Source organism: Dendrobium catenatum, unplaced genomic scaffold (genome assembly GCF_001605985.2).
Source record: "Dendrobium catenatum unplaced genomic scaffold, ASM160598v2 fragScaff_scaffold_1056, whole genome shotgun sequence".
Lineage (NCBI taxonomy): Eukaryota > Viridiplantae > Streptophyta > Magnoliopsida > Asparagales > Orchidaceae > Dendrobium > Dendrobium catenatum.
In genome coordinates, this window is record NW_021319518.1 from 8,659,658 (window position 1) to 8,676,658 (window position 17,001).

General features: G+C 39.0%; 2 protein-coding genes across 2 annotated transcripts; one reads left to right on the forward strand and one right to left on the reverse strand.

The window, feature by feature from the left end:
- The first annotated feature begins 7,921 nt into the window (after window positions 1-7,921).
- On the forward strand, window positions 7,922-11,467 carry LOC110102816 (uncharacterized protein At2g34160). The gene is made up of 5 exons (XM_020831295.2): window positions 7,922-8,251; window positions 8,623-8,671; window positions 10,941-11,003; window positions 11,078-11,142; window positions 11,215-11,467. Exons 1-5 carry the CDS (start codon window positions 8,135-8,137, stop codon window positions 11,311-11,313), a joined length of 393 nt encoding a protein of 130 aa, XP_020686954.1. The 5' UTR covers window positions 7,922-8,134; the 3' UTR covers window positions 11,314-11,467.
- Window positions 11,468-12,157: 690 nt separating this feature from the next.
- LOC110102815 (adenine nucleotide transporter BT1, chloroplastic/mitochondrial) lies at window positions 12,158-16,873 on the reverse strand. Its single transcript, XM_020831294.2, has 3 exons — window positions 15,929-16,873; window positions 13,026-13,187; window positions 12,158-12,844 (listed from the first exon to the last, which is right to left on the reverse strand). The coding sequence occupies exons 1-3, from the start codon at window positions 16,493-16,495 to the stop codon at window positions 12,374-12,376; spliced, it is 1,200 nt and encodes a 399-aa protein (XP_020686953.1). The 5' UTR covers window positions 16,496-16,873; the 3' UTR covers window positions 12,158-12,373.
- Between the last annotated feature and the right edge of the window lie 128 nt (window positions 16,874-17,001).

Here is a 17,001-nt window from a genome sequence, read left to right on the forward strand (position 1 = left end):
CCCCCATTTGGAGGAGGTGACCTAGGGCCACCACCTCTAACCATCCCAGAGCTTCTCTCTCTAAACCACTCTAGTGAGAGAAAAAAGGGGACAAATGAGAGCATGATCCAGTGAGGAAGGGTGGGGGGGAGAGAGAAAGAGAGAGAGAAAGAGAAAGATAGAGAGAGGGATAGAGAGGGAGGGAGAGAGAGAGAGAGAGAGAGAGGAGGAATAGTTAACTAGAGTGAAAACAGGAGAGAGAAGAAAGCGAAAGTGAGATTGATAGTTAAAAAGAGAGAGAGAGAGAGAGTCGGAGAGAAAAAGAGGAAGGAGATAAATTGTAGTATCCGTCATCAAATTTAGGCAATTTTATGTAACTAATCATCAATTTTAAGTTAAATGGTACTTATGAGTCTTAAAATATTGAATGGGTAGAGTAACCAAGGCTTGAGATTAAAAATGAGAAAAATCCAAGTTTAGATTTTTGTTTTATGGGCGTTGCGGCGCTGCGGGATACGATGCCCCGACACTGAGATCTCTGGTTTTTAGAAAAAAATTGCCGAACACAACGATGCTAGGAAACTCTGCTGCGGCACTAGGTCTCAGGTAAGCATATTCATATATTCTCTGGAGTGTTGCGGTGTTGTGAAAGTTGGTCGCCGCAGTAGTAGGTCAAAATAGTAAAAAATTAATATTAAAATATTTCATTTAACTTGCTCATTTCACCACCATCCTAAGCTTATCGAAGAAGGAATGAGGGGGAGGAAGGAAAAGAAGATTGAGAAAGAGATGAAAGGAATATGGAGGCCAAGGTCCGGGATTCTTATAGTAGGCTAATTTAAAATATTGTAGAGCTCCATGCCGACACCTAGATTCTTGTCTCTTTGATTTCAATTCCAATAAGTTTCTAAAAAATATTAACAAAAAATGTATTTTTCTCAAATTTTACAAATTTTTCACAGTGTGATTTTTAATATGTTATCGTACTTATTATGGATGTTTTGCCTATATGAAATCTAGTTTTCAATTGTAGATTTTTACCGTATGAATTTCCAAGTAGATTGTTGAATTAAAGGATTTTTGGCAACTACGGTAGTTATATAAAAGTTTTGAAATATTCATGTAAATGTTCATTTGAAAGTAAAAAAAAGTCCAATGAGCATTTTGTTATACAAGAAAAGTGACTTTTACTGATAGTTTACATATTTTATGCATACTACACCGAACACTTAAATTAAGTACCATTACATTACATTTGCATTCTAGATTCACGTCATTGGAGGAGTTTTGTTCTGGATTATGAGAAATTGCACTCTTTATTATATTACAAAGGGCCCTAGACATACTCGTTTTTCTCTATCCGACTGATGTAGTTGTGGAAGGGATTCTAACCTTACTTGAGAGATTAAGCAATACTGCAAGTACTATGATGCAGCGTAGATCGTCGACTGGAGCGGATGTGATGAAGGCCGGCGGCGAATGACCTGCAAAGGATGTTAGCGGAAGAAACAAGAAGAAAACAGAGGAAGAGAAGGAAGGGGGGGGGGGGGGGGGGGGGGGGGACAGCTAAGTTGTTGTGTATATTTTCTGGTTGTAAAATTCTCTATGTACAATTGATTTTCCTCTCCTCTATGTAGCTCCTTGAGCTGTACAAAAAAGGTGTAAGAAACTAAAAGGTAATATTAGTACTTGCTGAAGAAAATATAAACTAGATAGTGGCAAATGCTATAGTATGTTATAAAAGATAAGTTGTCCGGTAGGACCTGGGTGTAAACATGCTCCGCATCAGCTCTTCCCCGGCTCGGAAGAGCTCAACTCCGACGAGCTAATGGTAATCACTCCGTCATCCGGAGGTGAGTATGGACAAATGTCTGAGATATTGAAGGTTGGCGAAGTATTGCAGTCATTCAGAAGAGCGACGGTGTACGCATTATCATTAATTTTTGCAGTAATAGGTACCGGCCCCAGCTTGCGGCGAGAGAGCTTGGAGTAAGTACCCGGTGCGAAACGTTCTCGATGCAAGCGTACCAGCACTAGATCCCCGACATTGAATACGTGACGTCTGCGGTGGGCGTCTGCGACAGCTTTATAATGCTGGTTTGATGTAATAATTTGTTGGCGAACCTCAGTGAGTATATCGACGAAGTTATCCGCAAAAGAGGTTGTTGCCGCCGATTTACACTTGGGAGAATAGAAATGTCGAGGGCAATACTATGAGATTTAGTAAAAACAATACTAAATGGAGTTTTACCGGTGGTGCGATTAGTCATGGAATTGTAAGCAAACTCGGCATTGCTTAGAACCTCCTCCCATTGCCTTGGATGTTCCTGCACTAGGCATCTCAACATTGACCCCAATGTGCGATTAACCACCTCTATCTGACCATCAGACTATGGATGGTATGCCGAGCTTAATCGAATTTCCATCTACAAATGTTTCCAGAGTTCGCGCCAAAAGTGACTGATGAACTTGACGTCGCGGTCAGAAGTGAGGCTCCTTGGAAGGCCATGAAGGCGAACAATCTCTTGGAAGAAGAGGTGAGCTATAAGCATAGCATTTGCAGTCTTCTTACAAGAGATAAAGTGAGCCATCTTCGAGAATCTATCAACGACCACCATGATCGAATCGTTCCCCTTCTTGGTCCTCGGCAATCCCAGCACGAAATCTAAACTTAGATCCTCCCAAATTGAATCCGGGACAGGTAGAGGAATATATAAGCCAGTGTTTTGAGCTCCGCCTTTGTAAATTTGACAAACGAGGCAGCTGTTAACAAAATGAATGACATATCGGCGTAGTCGAGGCCAGAAGAATCGCACCTGGAGCTGACGGAGAGTGTTGTCCCGACCGGCGTGAGCTGCGAGAGCGCCTCCATGAGCTTCTCGAACTAACTGTTGCCTCCATGAGGAGACGAGAATGCACAGCAGATTCTTCTTGAAGAGGTAGCCATGGCGCACCGAATACTCATCAACACATTGATCAGTTTGACACTGTTTCCAGATTTCCCCGAAGTCCGGGTCTTCTTAATAGAGATCCTTTAAGCATTCTAGACCGGTGATCTGGGTTTGTAATTGGACTAGCAAGCTGCGCTTCCGGCTCAATGCATCGGCTACTCTGTTGACAACACCGGGTTTATGCCTTATTGAAAAGGAAAACCGTTGTAAGAACATTAGCCAGCGGGCATGCATACGATTGATGTTCTTTTGGCTGTTGATATAAGAGAGAGCCTTGTTGTCGCTACAGAGGATGAAGTCCTGGTGGAGCAAGTATTGCTCCCATTGTTTCAAGGCACGAACAATGGCATATAGCTCCTGCTCGTAGGCTGCCCACTTCTGTCGTGTTGGAGATAATTTCTCGCTGAAGAATGCTACAGGCCTCTCGACCTGTGATAGAACATCGCCCACTCCAATGGCTGGGCGTCAGTATCCACCGTAAATAACTTGTGAAAGTCCGGAAGCGCCAAAATAGGGGCTGAGCTGATACAGGTTTTTATTCTTTCAAATGCTTGCTGTTGTTCGTCGGTCCACAGGAAGACTTTGGATTTGAGGCCATCTGTAATAGGTGCCATTATCAGACTGAAGTTTTTGATAAATTTTCGGTAGAAATTCGCCAAATCGTGAAAATTGCGAATGTCGGAGAAGGTCTGTGGTATTGGCCAGTCAGTTATGGCTAATATTTTGTACTTGTCCATTCGAATACCGTCGGCCGAGAGGACAAATCCAAGGAAGTAGACCTGCGATACGCCCAATTCGCACTTGGGGAGGTTGATAAATAACCGTTGCTACTTGAGCACATCAAAGAGCACTGTTAAATGCTTCAAGTGAGACTGCCATGAGGTGCTAAGTACACAATGCAGAATTTGCCCAAAACGGTTTCAAAATTTCATTCATCATCCTCATGAAGGTCGATGAAGCATTACATAGGCCGAAGGGCTTGACCTTCCACTCATATAACCCTTGCGGCATCTTGAAGGCCATTTTCCATTCGTCTCCGGGACGAATGCGAATTTGGTGATAGCCACTCCTGAGGTCCGATTTTGAGAAAATGGAAGATCCTGAGAGTTGATCTATTAACTCGTCAATCTGGGGAACGGGAAATCTGTATTTGACCGTTATTTTATTGATGGCCCTGTTGTCTACACACATCCGCCAACTCCCGTCTTTCTTTGGGACGAGCAGTGCTGGCACGGCACTAGGACTCATACTAGGTTGTATCAGTTGTTTCTTGACCAAATCATCGACTAAGCCCTGAAGTATCTGCTGCTCCTTCGGATTCAAGCGGTAGTGCGGTAAGTTAGGAAGGCTGGATCCGGGAATGAAGTCGACACAGTGCTGAATTTCGTGTAGGGGCGGAAGTTCATCCAGAGTAATCTCTTCATAACATTGTAAGAGCTGAGAGATATCCTTGTGTGTGTTAGCAGTTGCGATGCCGGATGCCACTTTGGTTACGAGAAGGGCATATAGTGGCCCGTGACCAAATGCATAGCGGCCTGTTTGGCTTGCGCTGGCCGTGAAGTTTTGTCTTCGGCAGAATGTGGCAACAACCTTAACCACCTCCCTTTATAATCCAGGGAATAGATGTTGTCTCGGCAATCGTAGATGGCGTCCACATCGAATTGCCATGGCCGGCCTAATATCAAGTGACAGACGTCCATATCCAGAACGTCGTAGACGACTTTGCAAACGTACTGTTTGCCAATAGAGAACACCACTTTGCATAATTCAGTGACCGCAATTTCCATGCCTTTCTTTACCCACGTTATTCTATAGGGGTTTGAATTCTTGGTAGTTTTCAGCTGGAGGTTTTGTACCACTGCCCTGGAAATCACATTTTCAGTGCATCAACTGTCAATGAGAAGGTCACACACTTTGCCCCTAATGGTGCAACGCGTCCGAAAAAGAGCATGCCGTTGGGAATTGATGTTCTGCCTTGGGGCTAGTAAAAGTTTTTCGAGAATGCATATTAATGGCTCTCCTTCATCAGCGACCACATCATCTATCTCATCTTCTTCCACATTCTCGTGTTCATCCCTATTTGATCCTTCCGCAAGGTGTGCTTGTTGATGCTGTGGGCATTCGTTGGACTTATGTCCAGGCTGAAAGCAACGAAAACATTTTAGTGTTGAAGGTTTAGCATAAGGATTATCCTTACCTTGAGGTCTTGGTTTCGCGGGCAGTCTGGGATCAGTGGTCGTGTTTGCGGGAATTGCCGTTGGCGTCGGTAGAAGAGGAGGTTGGCCTGTCTTTACAGAATGAGATGGTAATTTACTCGTTCCGCTAGCAGATTCTTTCCACTCACGACGGAGTGTAATAGATTTTGATTGTCTATTCTGCTGCATTTCGACCTTAAAAGCTAGATTGACAGCTTGTGGTAAGGACCATACATCATTTAATTCCAATTTATCTTGGATGCTGTCCTTGAGGCCGCCTATGTATCTTGCCACCAACTGAGTGGTGGATTCATTTAAGTTGTTTCGGGCACTCAACACATTGAACTCCTCTGTGTACTCGCTTACAGAACGGTTTCCTTGTGCACAATGTTGATACCTCATGTACAAGATTTGCTCAAAATCTGTAGGTAGGAATTGAGCTCGGAGTAACTGTTTCATGCAGTGCCATCCACGAACCCGGCCTAGCTTTACCTTCCCGTTGTCTGATCTGTAAGGTTTGCACCCACCAGGCACTAGCACCCCCTCGCAGCGGACAGGCCACGTACTTCACCTGCTTGTCGGGTTCGATCTCCATATAATCAAAAAAATTTTCTACTGCCTTCTCACAATCTAAATAATCCTTAATATGTAGGTGTCCATCAAAGAAGGGAACATCAATTTTGATCTTGAACTCTCCCGATCGCTGATTGTGAACTATTGGTCATCGGCGTCTCGCGAACTTAGGACGATAGGGATGAGCTTCATCGTCTTCTTCAGATTCCACGGGTTCTGCTCCAGGATAGAGCACCGACTCACTTTCGTAGTCTGACACCTCGGGCTGTGGTGTAGGTAACAGTCCGAATTGGTGGTCGGTGGTCAAGCCTCTGTGCGGCATTGTCCGGCGTGGGGGTAGTTCGTGCTGCTTCTCCCTATTGAGATTAAACTCACGGCGCATTTCTACTGTCAATCGTTGGACATCAGCAGCCAAAGCATCCAAACGGTGACTGATGCTATCTTGGCTCGCCCACAATGCATCTAAGTTCCGGGTCTCCTCAGAGACGTGATCCTTGCCGCAATCGGACATTCTCCTCTACCATTCGCTGGCTCTGATACCAAAATCTGATGCAGCGTAGATCGTCGACTGGAGCGGATGTGACGAAGGCCGGCGGCGAATGACCTGCAAAGGATGTTAGCGGAAGAAACAAGAAGAAAACAGAGGAAGAGAAGGAAGGGGGGGGGAGACAGCCAAGTTGCTGTGTATATTTTCTAGTTGTAAAATTTTCTGTCTACAATTGCTTTTCCTCTCCTCTATGTAGCTCCTTGAGCTGTACTAAAAAGGGTGTAACAAACTAAAAGGTAATATTAGTACTATATATATGCTGAAGAAAATAGAAATTAGGTAGTGGCAAATGCTATAGTCTGTTATAAAAAATAAGTTGTCCGGTAGGACCTGGGTGTAAACATGCTCCGCATCATACTATTCTGGCCCCATCTGCTTGACGCAAATGTGGGAGGTAAAAGGAGGTCTAAGAGGAAGTAGAGATATAAACAGACATAAGGACATTGACATTCTAATTATGACATTTTATATGTTAATATTTTTAAAATAAGGTTAAGAAATATTCTAAGCCATGTTTTAGTAAACTAAGTTTTGATATCTAAGTGGAGTGAATGAGTCTATTGACTAGTGAGCTTATTGGGCTTACCATGTTCTTTTAATGTTTCAGGAAAAAAAATCTTATCGAGCAAATTAGGTGTAGAGACAATTTGAGATTTGAATTTTTTAAGGTATAATTTTGTAATCCAACATTTAATTATTTAATGTACAGACTTCTATAACTTGAATAATTGTAATTATGTTTTGATGAAATAAAAGTTGATTGCACCATTTTTATTTTTTTGAGAAATTTAGTAGTTCCGGTTGTTGTTATTGGTAGGTGATAGTGGCGGAGCCAAAAATTTTGTTCGGGGGGGAGTATCTAAATAAAAATAGTTATATTTGACGTCTCATTTAGAAGATTAGAATATATTAAAATAGTTCCGTTTTTCGTCTCATTACCGGAGCCAAGAGTAGCTGTAAGATTAAAATTAAGAATACAAATAATATGACCCTTAGAGCTTAAAAGACATAAATATCTTCCAAGGGTGGTCTTCATTTGAGGGTGAAAGATGAGCTAAAGAGAAAACTAAATTCGTGCTACAGGTTGTGACTTGTGACTCGCGAGAGAGGAGTAAAGAGAAAACGAATTATTGATGCTTTTCATGTGTAAAAAAAAAATGTTGGTGGTTTCTTTGGATTAATAAATAATTTTAAAAGGAAGAATTACAAAAATTAAAATAGATTTTCTCATTGGTGAGCTTGTTGCTCTATTAAGCTACTAAAAAATCAACTTTAAACCTCTTTTGGCTTCAAATTTTAGCTTCAGTCAAATCCTTTAGAGGAGATCTCTCATACTAAGTCATGAGTGCGCGGCAGCAACATTTCTATTGCGCAAAAAGAGTGAGGAAAATCAAAAAAGTACCCTTCACTATAATTAATTAGATCATTAGTAGTCCAAAAATATTTAAATAAATGGGTGATAATTTAATATTTAACAATTATTATTAGATAATGAATAGTCTGTTAACAATAAAAATTTTAATAAAATCATATTTAAATAGTTAAATATTTTAAATAATAATTAATTAAATAGCCTAACAACTCTACGTGTTAAAATATCTTTTTATCATTCCACCTGAAAAGAGAGAAATAGAGAGAGAGAGAGAGAGAGAATTGTCGGTTTTAATTTTGCATAAAAGAATTGAACAAAGGCTGGTTTCTTAACTGTTCGGCTATAAATAGTCATATCGCTTTGTTCCCCCTCAAATTTAGCATAAATTATAGTGGAATTCCCTTCTTCTCGATTAATCGGTTAGGACTAAGGTTGTCGTTTGGGAGTTCTCTCTCTTCGTTGATTCTGCTATTTAAGGTTTCAGGGTTTCCTCCTCCCGTTTAGGGTTTACGGGAAAATGGAAGGGGTTACCAACGCTGTGAATGGCCTTAGCATAAACAATCCGCGTAAGAAGTATCGCATTCAGGTTTCGAATACGAAGAAGCCACTCTTCTTCTACGTTAATCTCGCCAAGGTACGACGGCTTAATCACCAGCAACTCGTTCTTGCATGATTCCGCATCCATTGATGGCGGGGTAGTTTCTATAGTGTTGCGAGTCCCCATTTTTTGTGGAGAAGGTTTGATGAATCTTAATGGAGAATGTTGCGTGAATGGAGCACCTAATAGGGTTTAAAGGGGATTTTGCAAATTTTGGAAATCTGGAGTAAAGAAATTTTGATAAATTATTTTGCTGTTTAGATCTTTTGTTGTACGAACATTAAGTCATGAAGATGTTTCTATAATCGGGTTATGTAATTTTGTTTCTTTTTTTTTTTTTTAATGATTATGATGTAGCACCAAATGCTAATATGAAACTATTGCTGATGATGTTTCTTTTTTTGCAGAGGCACATGCAAGTGCACAATGAAATCGAGCTTTCTGCTCTTGGAATGGGTAAGGGCTCTAGCTCCCTTTGCTTGCTCTGAAAGTGATTTATGCATTCGTTCTATTGCTTATTGTTGTGGGCTAGAATATACGTGGCGATAGAATTAAGATTTTTCGTCTCAGTGTTGCATGGATATCCAGCATACAAACAAAAGAAAGATAAAATATCAGAATTTTTATGTGGTAAACCATGGAAAAAGGAAAAATCACAGGGTCACATCCATTTGAAATGATTATACTAATGTTTGAATGGACGGCCGTTGTTGAATCCCTTGATTGTGGACCATTTATTTAGTATTTTAATGTCTTAATGATATCAAAATTCAGCAATCTTGGGCTAGTTGGATTCGCCTCGTCGAGCTGCTCGATTCAATTATAAGCATGCCACATTTCGTAATTCAAATTATAGTTTGAACCTTCCAAAGGTGCTTCAGGTCTTTGATTTCGACCCATTTGGGCTCGGATCGGGTTAAATTTGGTGTCATTGGGTTCTTCTTTCTGAGTCGTTCATTTCAACTGTAAGTTTTCAGAAATCGTAGTTTGGATGGTCCCATATTTAATTTTAGAAGTTCTCAACTTGATTTTATCTTGAGATTCGTGCCCGATCAAGATAATTTTTTGATGATACTTCACTTCTATGTTTTCTATTTTGGGTGTAATGTCATCTCTAAGTTAATTTTGGATTTCTGCGACATACTTGCACGTAATATGGTTTGGTAAAATAATTCAAAATTTTTTTTTTTTTTTTGAACCTTCCCAAGCATCAACCAAATCTGCTATAAATGCTACAACCAATATAAAAGTCATAACAATATGCTGCACTTGAGGGATTATTCCATGCGGATACCGGACGAGAGAACCGTCCGATACTATTTGGTACCGAGTGCAATACCGAGCAATACCAGCGCTCGGTACCGAACGTGGTACACTTTTGAGATATCATGGCGTATTTTTATTAATCTTTAGACAACGTCCGAACTCCGCACAGAATAATTTTTCGCCGCATATTGGGCTAGTGCTGTATCATGACCTTCAAAACCGAATGGGTAAGGGCTCTAGCTCCCTTGCTTGCTCTGAAAGTGATTTATGCATTCGTTCTATTACTTCTTGTTGCGGGCTAGAATATATGCGGTGATAGAGTTAGAAATTTTTGTCTCATCATTGTATGGATATCCAGCATATAAACAAAAGAAAAATAAATATTAGAATTTTTATATGGAAAACCACGGAAAGAGGAAAAATCATAGAGCAACGTCCAGTTGAAATGATTCCACTAGTGTTTGAATAGATGGTCGTTGTTGAATTCCTTGATCGTAGACCATTTATTTGGTATTTTAATGTCTTAATGATATCAAAATTCAACTATCTTGGGCTCTTTGGATTCGTCTCATCGAGCTGCTCGATTCGACTATAACCATGTCACGTTTGGTAATTCAAATTATGGTTTGAACCTTCCAAAGGCATTTCGGGTCTTTAATTTGGACCCATTTGGGCTCATATGTGATTGAATTTGATGTCGTTGTGGTCGTCTTTCTGAGTCATTCAATTTAACTGTAAGTTTGTTGAAATCATAGTTCGGATGGTCCCAAATTTAATTTTAAAACTTTTCAACTTAATTTTGCCTGAGATTCGTGGCCGAGCAGGATAATTTTTTGATGATATATCACTTCTATGTTTGATATTTTTGGTGTAATGTTATCTCTAAGTTAATTTTGGATTTCTGCTAGATACTTAATATGGTCTGCTTAAATAATTCAATTTTTTTTTTTTTTTTTGAACCTTCCCGAGCATCAACCAAATCTGCTATAAATGCTACAACCAATATAAAAGTCATATGCAAAAGCAACAAACAACACGCTCAAGTAGGTTGTCATAGGTGCCACATATGAGGGATTATTCCGTGCGGATACCGAACGAGAGAAACGTCCGATGCTATTTGGTACCGAGTGCAATACCGAGCAATACCAGCGCTCGGTACCGAACGCGGTACACTTTTGAGATATCATGGCGTATTTTTATTAATCTTTAGACAACGTCCGAACTCCGCACAGAATAATTTTTCGCCGCATATTGGGCTAGTGCTGTATCATGACCTTCAAAACCAGGAAATTAAAGCCAACATGGTCTGATTCTAAGGACAGTTATGATGAATTTTATCATTTTCTTTTAACCTCTTGCCTTGTTTTTTTTGGCTATTCTTAAATGCAGAAATGATTAATCACAGTATATAATCGTCTTTTCGTAGAATATAGGCAATGACTTACGAATCTTTTTGCAGCCATTGCAACTACTGTTTCCGTTGCGGAGATTCTGAAGAACAGTGGATTTGCTACTGTGAAGCGTGAGATTTCTTACTCTCACCTAATCCTCTAATCCAGTTTTTTTAGTTGCTTAAATCTCCCATATGTTGTGCAGAGATCTTGACATCTACTGTGGATATCAAAGATGACTACAGGGTCCGACCATTGCAGAAAGCAAAGGTTAGCTTTAATTGCAATACTAATTTACTCCTCCAAACCCCTCTATATATTCATTCAGTTTTGTTTTATCAGATTTCAATATTACTGGGCAAGACTGAAGAGTTCGATGAGTTGATGGCCGCTGCTGCTGCAGAAGCGAGCGGTGGTGCTCAAGGGGATGAACAGAACTAAATGATTATATAACTACTGTTCATTTTTCATCTTTTTATTTGTATGCACACATTTACGGTGTTATTTTATTGTGAGATCTGAACAGTAATGATGCTCCGATTTGCGCACCTATAATTCAAATGCTTATTAATTTGGCTTGGAGCCGTATATGATATATCTTTGTTGAAGTTTGTTTTGCCAGATATTTTTTTTGGGGTATTGAAATGCTGCAGTCGAATGAATACCGGTATCCAATGTTTTTTTTTTTTGGGAACGGGTATCTATCCGCTGACACTTCAAAGGAAGTGCTTGATAGCGTAACTAATCTATCGACGGAATCTAGCGAGGCCACCTACCCGCATCGGGCTTATACTTATTTTGCCTCATTGAAGAGGTGAGGCCCTAGTAGAGGGGATTCGAACCTGGGATGGAGAGTTACCAACCGTGCTGACCCACCAACCACCCTAAGCCTCGGTGGATTTTAACCCAAAATCTGATGCCAAAACTGACGTTAATGCTATGAATGTGACACTAAAGATTGAGCATTGCTCATAAATTGGGAAAATTATTCGGGGGCCGCGTCCGGATTTATCCGGAAGCAAATCCAGACGCGCCAAATCACCTGGGGCCCAGTGCATCCGGGTGACGTGGCTCATCTAGATTCACCTCCAGACGGTCCGAACACCGCACGTAATAATATCTCCATAAATTGGATTGATTTTTTGTTTTGATCAATATGACAAGCCTGCTAACAAGTCAATTTTTAATTCATAAATGACATTTCCCCCGCTCACACTATCTTCTGCAGCATCTAACATCAAGGAAAAAAACAAGTACCTGCCAATTATATTTCCAACTCGTAAAGGGAAAAAAATTCTCTTGACCTTTATTAGTTTGCATTGGCTTTCACGTTAAAAAACTGGTCTCCTATTATTTGAAACACCAATTACTGTCAATTGATATAAGGTATAAGTGCACAAATAAATAAGCAAAAAATATGAAGCCATAGCCGAGGCAAGATTCATGACAAAATATAAAAGAAATAAAAGGTCAGTTAACTAATTCAGAACTCTGCTGTACCTCAATCATCTTCTTTGTCAATCAGTATCTTCTTGCACGCCTCATAGCACATAAAAGAGATGCCTGCGGCTGGCACCAGCTTCATGCAACTAGGCCCCAACCCTTTATACAATCCCCCAATTCCTTCCTTCTCCAATATGGTAAGAATAGCATGAAGCATGTTCCTGTAGACTTTTCTGCCATTGACAGCTCCAACCTGCATTTGCTTGCGTGCAACCTCCAATGGAAAAGTAGCACTACAGGAAATTGCAGCTGCTGCGGATCCAATTAGAAGAGTTGGGATATTGCCAATATCCTCCTTATCAAAGGTTTTCCTGTAAGCCTTCTTCAATGTCTCGTAGGCAAAATAATTAGTGGCAGCATATGGAACTACACCGATCAAACTTGGAGTGAGGCCTCGATAGAGCTCCGACGGCCCTTCATCTCGCAAGATTTTCACGAATGCGTGGAAGAGATTGTCGTATACATCTCTCTGCAATTAAAGCGACTTGGACTGAGCCGTGATGCTACTTAGGTTTTGTTTGGAACTGCTTTCTTACTACTTCGTAAAGCGGCTTTATAGAACAAAAATTTAAAGCCACTTTACAAAGCATGAAGAAAGCCGACCCAAACGAAGCCTTAGAAAGAACTGCTGTGAGATAGATAAGTAATACCTCTATGGTAAGCCTGGTCTTTAGTAGTTCAAGAGGATATGTTAAGAGGGTGGAACTGATTCCAGCACAGGCTCCAGCAATAAGTGAAACTGGGACAGGAATCTTGAATGGCTCGCCAAACTTGTGCGTTAAAAACTTTTTTGCTGTATCATAGGCAAATAACTGAAAAGAAGCAGCAGTCATCATTGCCGCACCTGGCCGTAACTTAAAATGAATTTCAAGCAACCACAGAGAAAAAAAAATGTACACTAATAATTGTATGTTAGTAGTTTAGGGAACAAAAATGACACAATGAATCCGTTCTGAGGAAGCCAGGGAGTCTAAAATTTTGTAGCAAGTATTAAGTCAATTGAAATCAGGATTGATAAATTTCAAGTGGAGTCTTGAGCCGCATTCTAGGCTTGATATGTTTTTCGGCCTGATTTTGAGCCTATTGCAGATCATTCAAATTTTGAAGCTAACCAAATTTACTTCAATGAGTATACTATTCCTACATATCAATCTGTCTCTACTGGTGTGGAGTGAATGAATTTTTTTGCTTCCAATATAGTTCGAGTTCAAATCATTCAGCGAATTGCCGCATTAGAACATATGATGACTTGAGTTTGAGCGAGCTTGATTAACTATGAAAATTTTGAATTCGACCAACTCAAATTTGAATCAAAGTTGGTATTAATTTCAAGTTGACTTGTTCATTTGAAGTAAGCTGAAAAATTCATGAAGAATGCACCAAAAATCAATGAAAAAGAAACTTCCAATGATCTTGAACATATTTCAAATATCAAATGAGACTAAAAACAATTACAACAACAACAAGTCTTTATCTCACCATGTGAGATCAGCTAGAATCTTTTTTTTTTCTCCATTGTGTTCTATTTAGAGTTAAATTATCATTTAAATCTAATAAATGTCATTTGTAATACTTTCTAACCAAGTCTTTTTAAGTCTACTCTACTTTTAAAAAAAATGATTAAAAATTTAAAAAAAAATTCACTAACTCAATTTTAGAAGTTACTAAGTTAAAATCAAATCTAGCAAAAAGAGTTTTGAAACTTGGAGAAGAGCTTATATTTATAGCAAAAGATAGAGTTCTAAGAAATTTCCATCTAAGCAACATAAAGGATGATCCAAAAGAAAAACCATATTGTTGTATCTTACAAGAATTTGAGGTGAGCTTCACTTAATGTAGGTTACTCTTTTGAACTATTGTGGGAGATTCCAATACATGGAAGAGTTGGCAAGACAATAGAAGTCGGTGGAGAGATGGGGAATAGAGAAGATTTTGCATTAAGACATGAAAAAATTGAGGAAAAAGATGATCAGAGCGCGGAAGAGGAGGTCGAAATCTATTGTGCACAAGTCACATGCACAATTTCTCTAAACCCTAACATAACTATTAGCTTTATAAGTTCTTGCAAACAAACAACCAGAGGGATAAAAGGGCATAAAAAAAAAGTCCCGGTCCAGTTGGGATGAGCTTTGAGCTTTCGATCTTCCCATTTTGATTATCAAATACAGACATACAGTCCTGTAAACACTACCATTTGAAATTAACTTTTCATTAAACTAGTGTATTTTTTTTTACTTTTTTTCATTAAACTAGTGTATATGTTATGTATTATATACATTATTATTGAGGTGGCTAGAACAGAAATTTGAGCAACTAACCTAAAATTCTTTATTGACTAGAAAGGTGTTTCATATTTGATAACCTAGCTTCAAACTTGGCTCAAAGGTAATGACATTATATATATATAGCCATCCCTCAAAATATCAGCCTTTGATTTCTCATATGTTATATTATTTCCCATATTCTTTAAAATGATATGAGCTATATTTTCTGATTTTAAAATTTATTTATTTATAGAGATTATTATTCATGCATACCTTGAACACATGCTTTTTTACTAGTTACTTTAAATATTATTACACTATTTAAATTATTGCTGTTTATACTGTATTATATACTCAAAATACATAAAAATAAAATTTCTTGGACAGTAACTCCATAAAAATAGATGACTAGGTTTCTATTTTCACAAAACATAGTAAACAAAATCCTATTCTCACATTATGCCTTTATGTAATCTTAGAAACCAAAAGAAAAATGAAAAAAAAAAAAAACAAGGGGAAAAAAAAAACCTAACAAGTTATATGCAGAACGGTGAATTGGCGAGCTTATTGAACCTTTAACTAGATAGCCTCTAAAAATCCTAATAAAACATGATAAAATGACATAATAGACGAGCATATCTATGAGATGAAGACTAGTTGAAAAGATAAACACCATTCTCTTGAGATGATACAAGGTTAGTAATTAAGATTTGTGAAGAGCTAAGGCAATATTATCAAGAAATCTGGAAAGGATGCAGGGAAAGATATATAAGCAATATAGCTCTTAACAAAATCTAGTGATGAGGAAGGGTCATAAAACCAAATACAAGGGATTTTCCATGTGATTAGGGGTTAAAGGTAATAAAATGTATGAGTGAAGTTACATTCTACTTAAAAAGGGACAGCATTTCAAAACGTATCATTTTAAATTATATTCAAACATAATACAAAGTGTCAGAAGTCCACAAAGAATGGAAATCACAACATGTAGCAGGCAGCCAGGCATTTCAACCATCCAGTTAATCTTCATATATCAGAAAAAATAAATGGTGAATACAGCTTACTTAGCTAACCCACCTTATCCATTTCCCTGATAAGAAACGATGTTTACAGTGATTAGCAATTTAAGCCATGAAAGCAGTGATGCCATGAAAATTACCAAAGGAACAATCATAAAAATTTAGTACCTTTACAAACTAACACCTAGCAAGACAAAATCACGTATGAACATATAAAGTTCAATTAAAAATAGCACAAAAAGGTCATCACAGCAGGAAATAGTTAGTTACCTCAATGGCTTTACTAGGAGCAACTCGAATAACGTTAACAAGGTTGCCACGAAACAGCCCCTTCCACCCATCTTTCTGCATAATATTCTCGAAAACCTCAGCCGTTGAATTCCCACTGCTACCCACCATTAGATGCGTTCGAATTGTTTCCAGCGGAGCAACTGCTGTTCTTGAAACAGCCCCAGCAAAAGCCCCACTGACCAATCTCCTAAACGACGGATTCCCAATCCTAATCTTCAACTTTCCACTAAACCTCTTCTCCGCCTTCTTAAAACCATCTTCCTCCATCACACCAGCAGCCGCAACCACAGCTTCTGACGGAATCCGATGCATAAACTCTGAAGATACATACTTCAAATACAGATCCGTTGATGCCGCCGCACTATTTTCTCTACAATTAGGAGGGCTAGGTGAAATTCCAAACCCAACTCCCATCTGCCCCACACTCGCAAACAAGCCCCCAAGAGGATAGAAATCCTCTTGAAGATTCCATGAAAACCCTAAATCAGGAAAGGAAGGAAATCCATCCTTCTTGCTCTCCAACAAAGGAAATCCCTTTCTTCCCATCCTTTTACGGCCTTACCCGTTCTGAAAGATTTCTGTACTCTCACAAAATCACCACCAGCACCCACATTTCACGAAAATTTCAAAGAACAGCAAATTTCCCAGATGAAGATTGCAAACGAAAGGGTTCAGCGCAACGATTAAACATGATAGAAAATTCAAACACCAATATCAAGGAAGATAGACTTCGAGGCAACAATCAAGAATCGGTTACAAGTACGAAGACAAGAAGAATAACAGCAGCCGAACAACTGAAAACTTGGTGGAGAAAAGATCTGTGTGATGGCAGAGAAAAGCAACGGGAATATGCTCTCCCCTGTGCTTCTTCTCTTCCCTCGCACGCTCTAATCTGAAAGGTGGGGTTCTATTCGAAGGGTTAGCAACGGCGCAAATTAAGATGTTGGGAGATTTACATACATATTATTTTATTTTATACTATTTACATATCTAATATTTAAAATATTTATATTATAAGTCTATCATCTATAGAATAAATTTTGATGTACGTA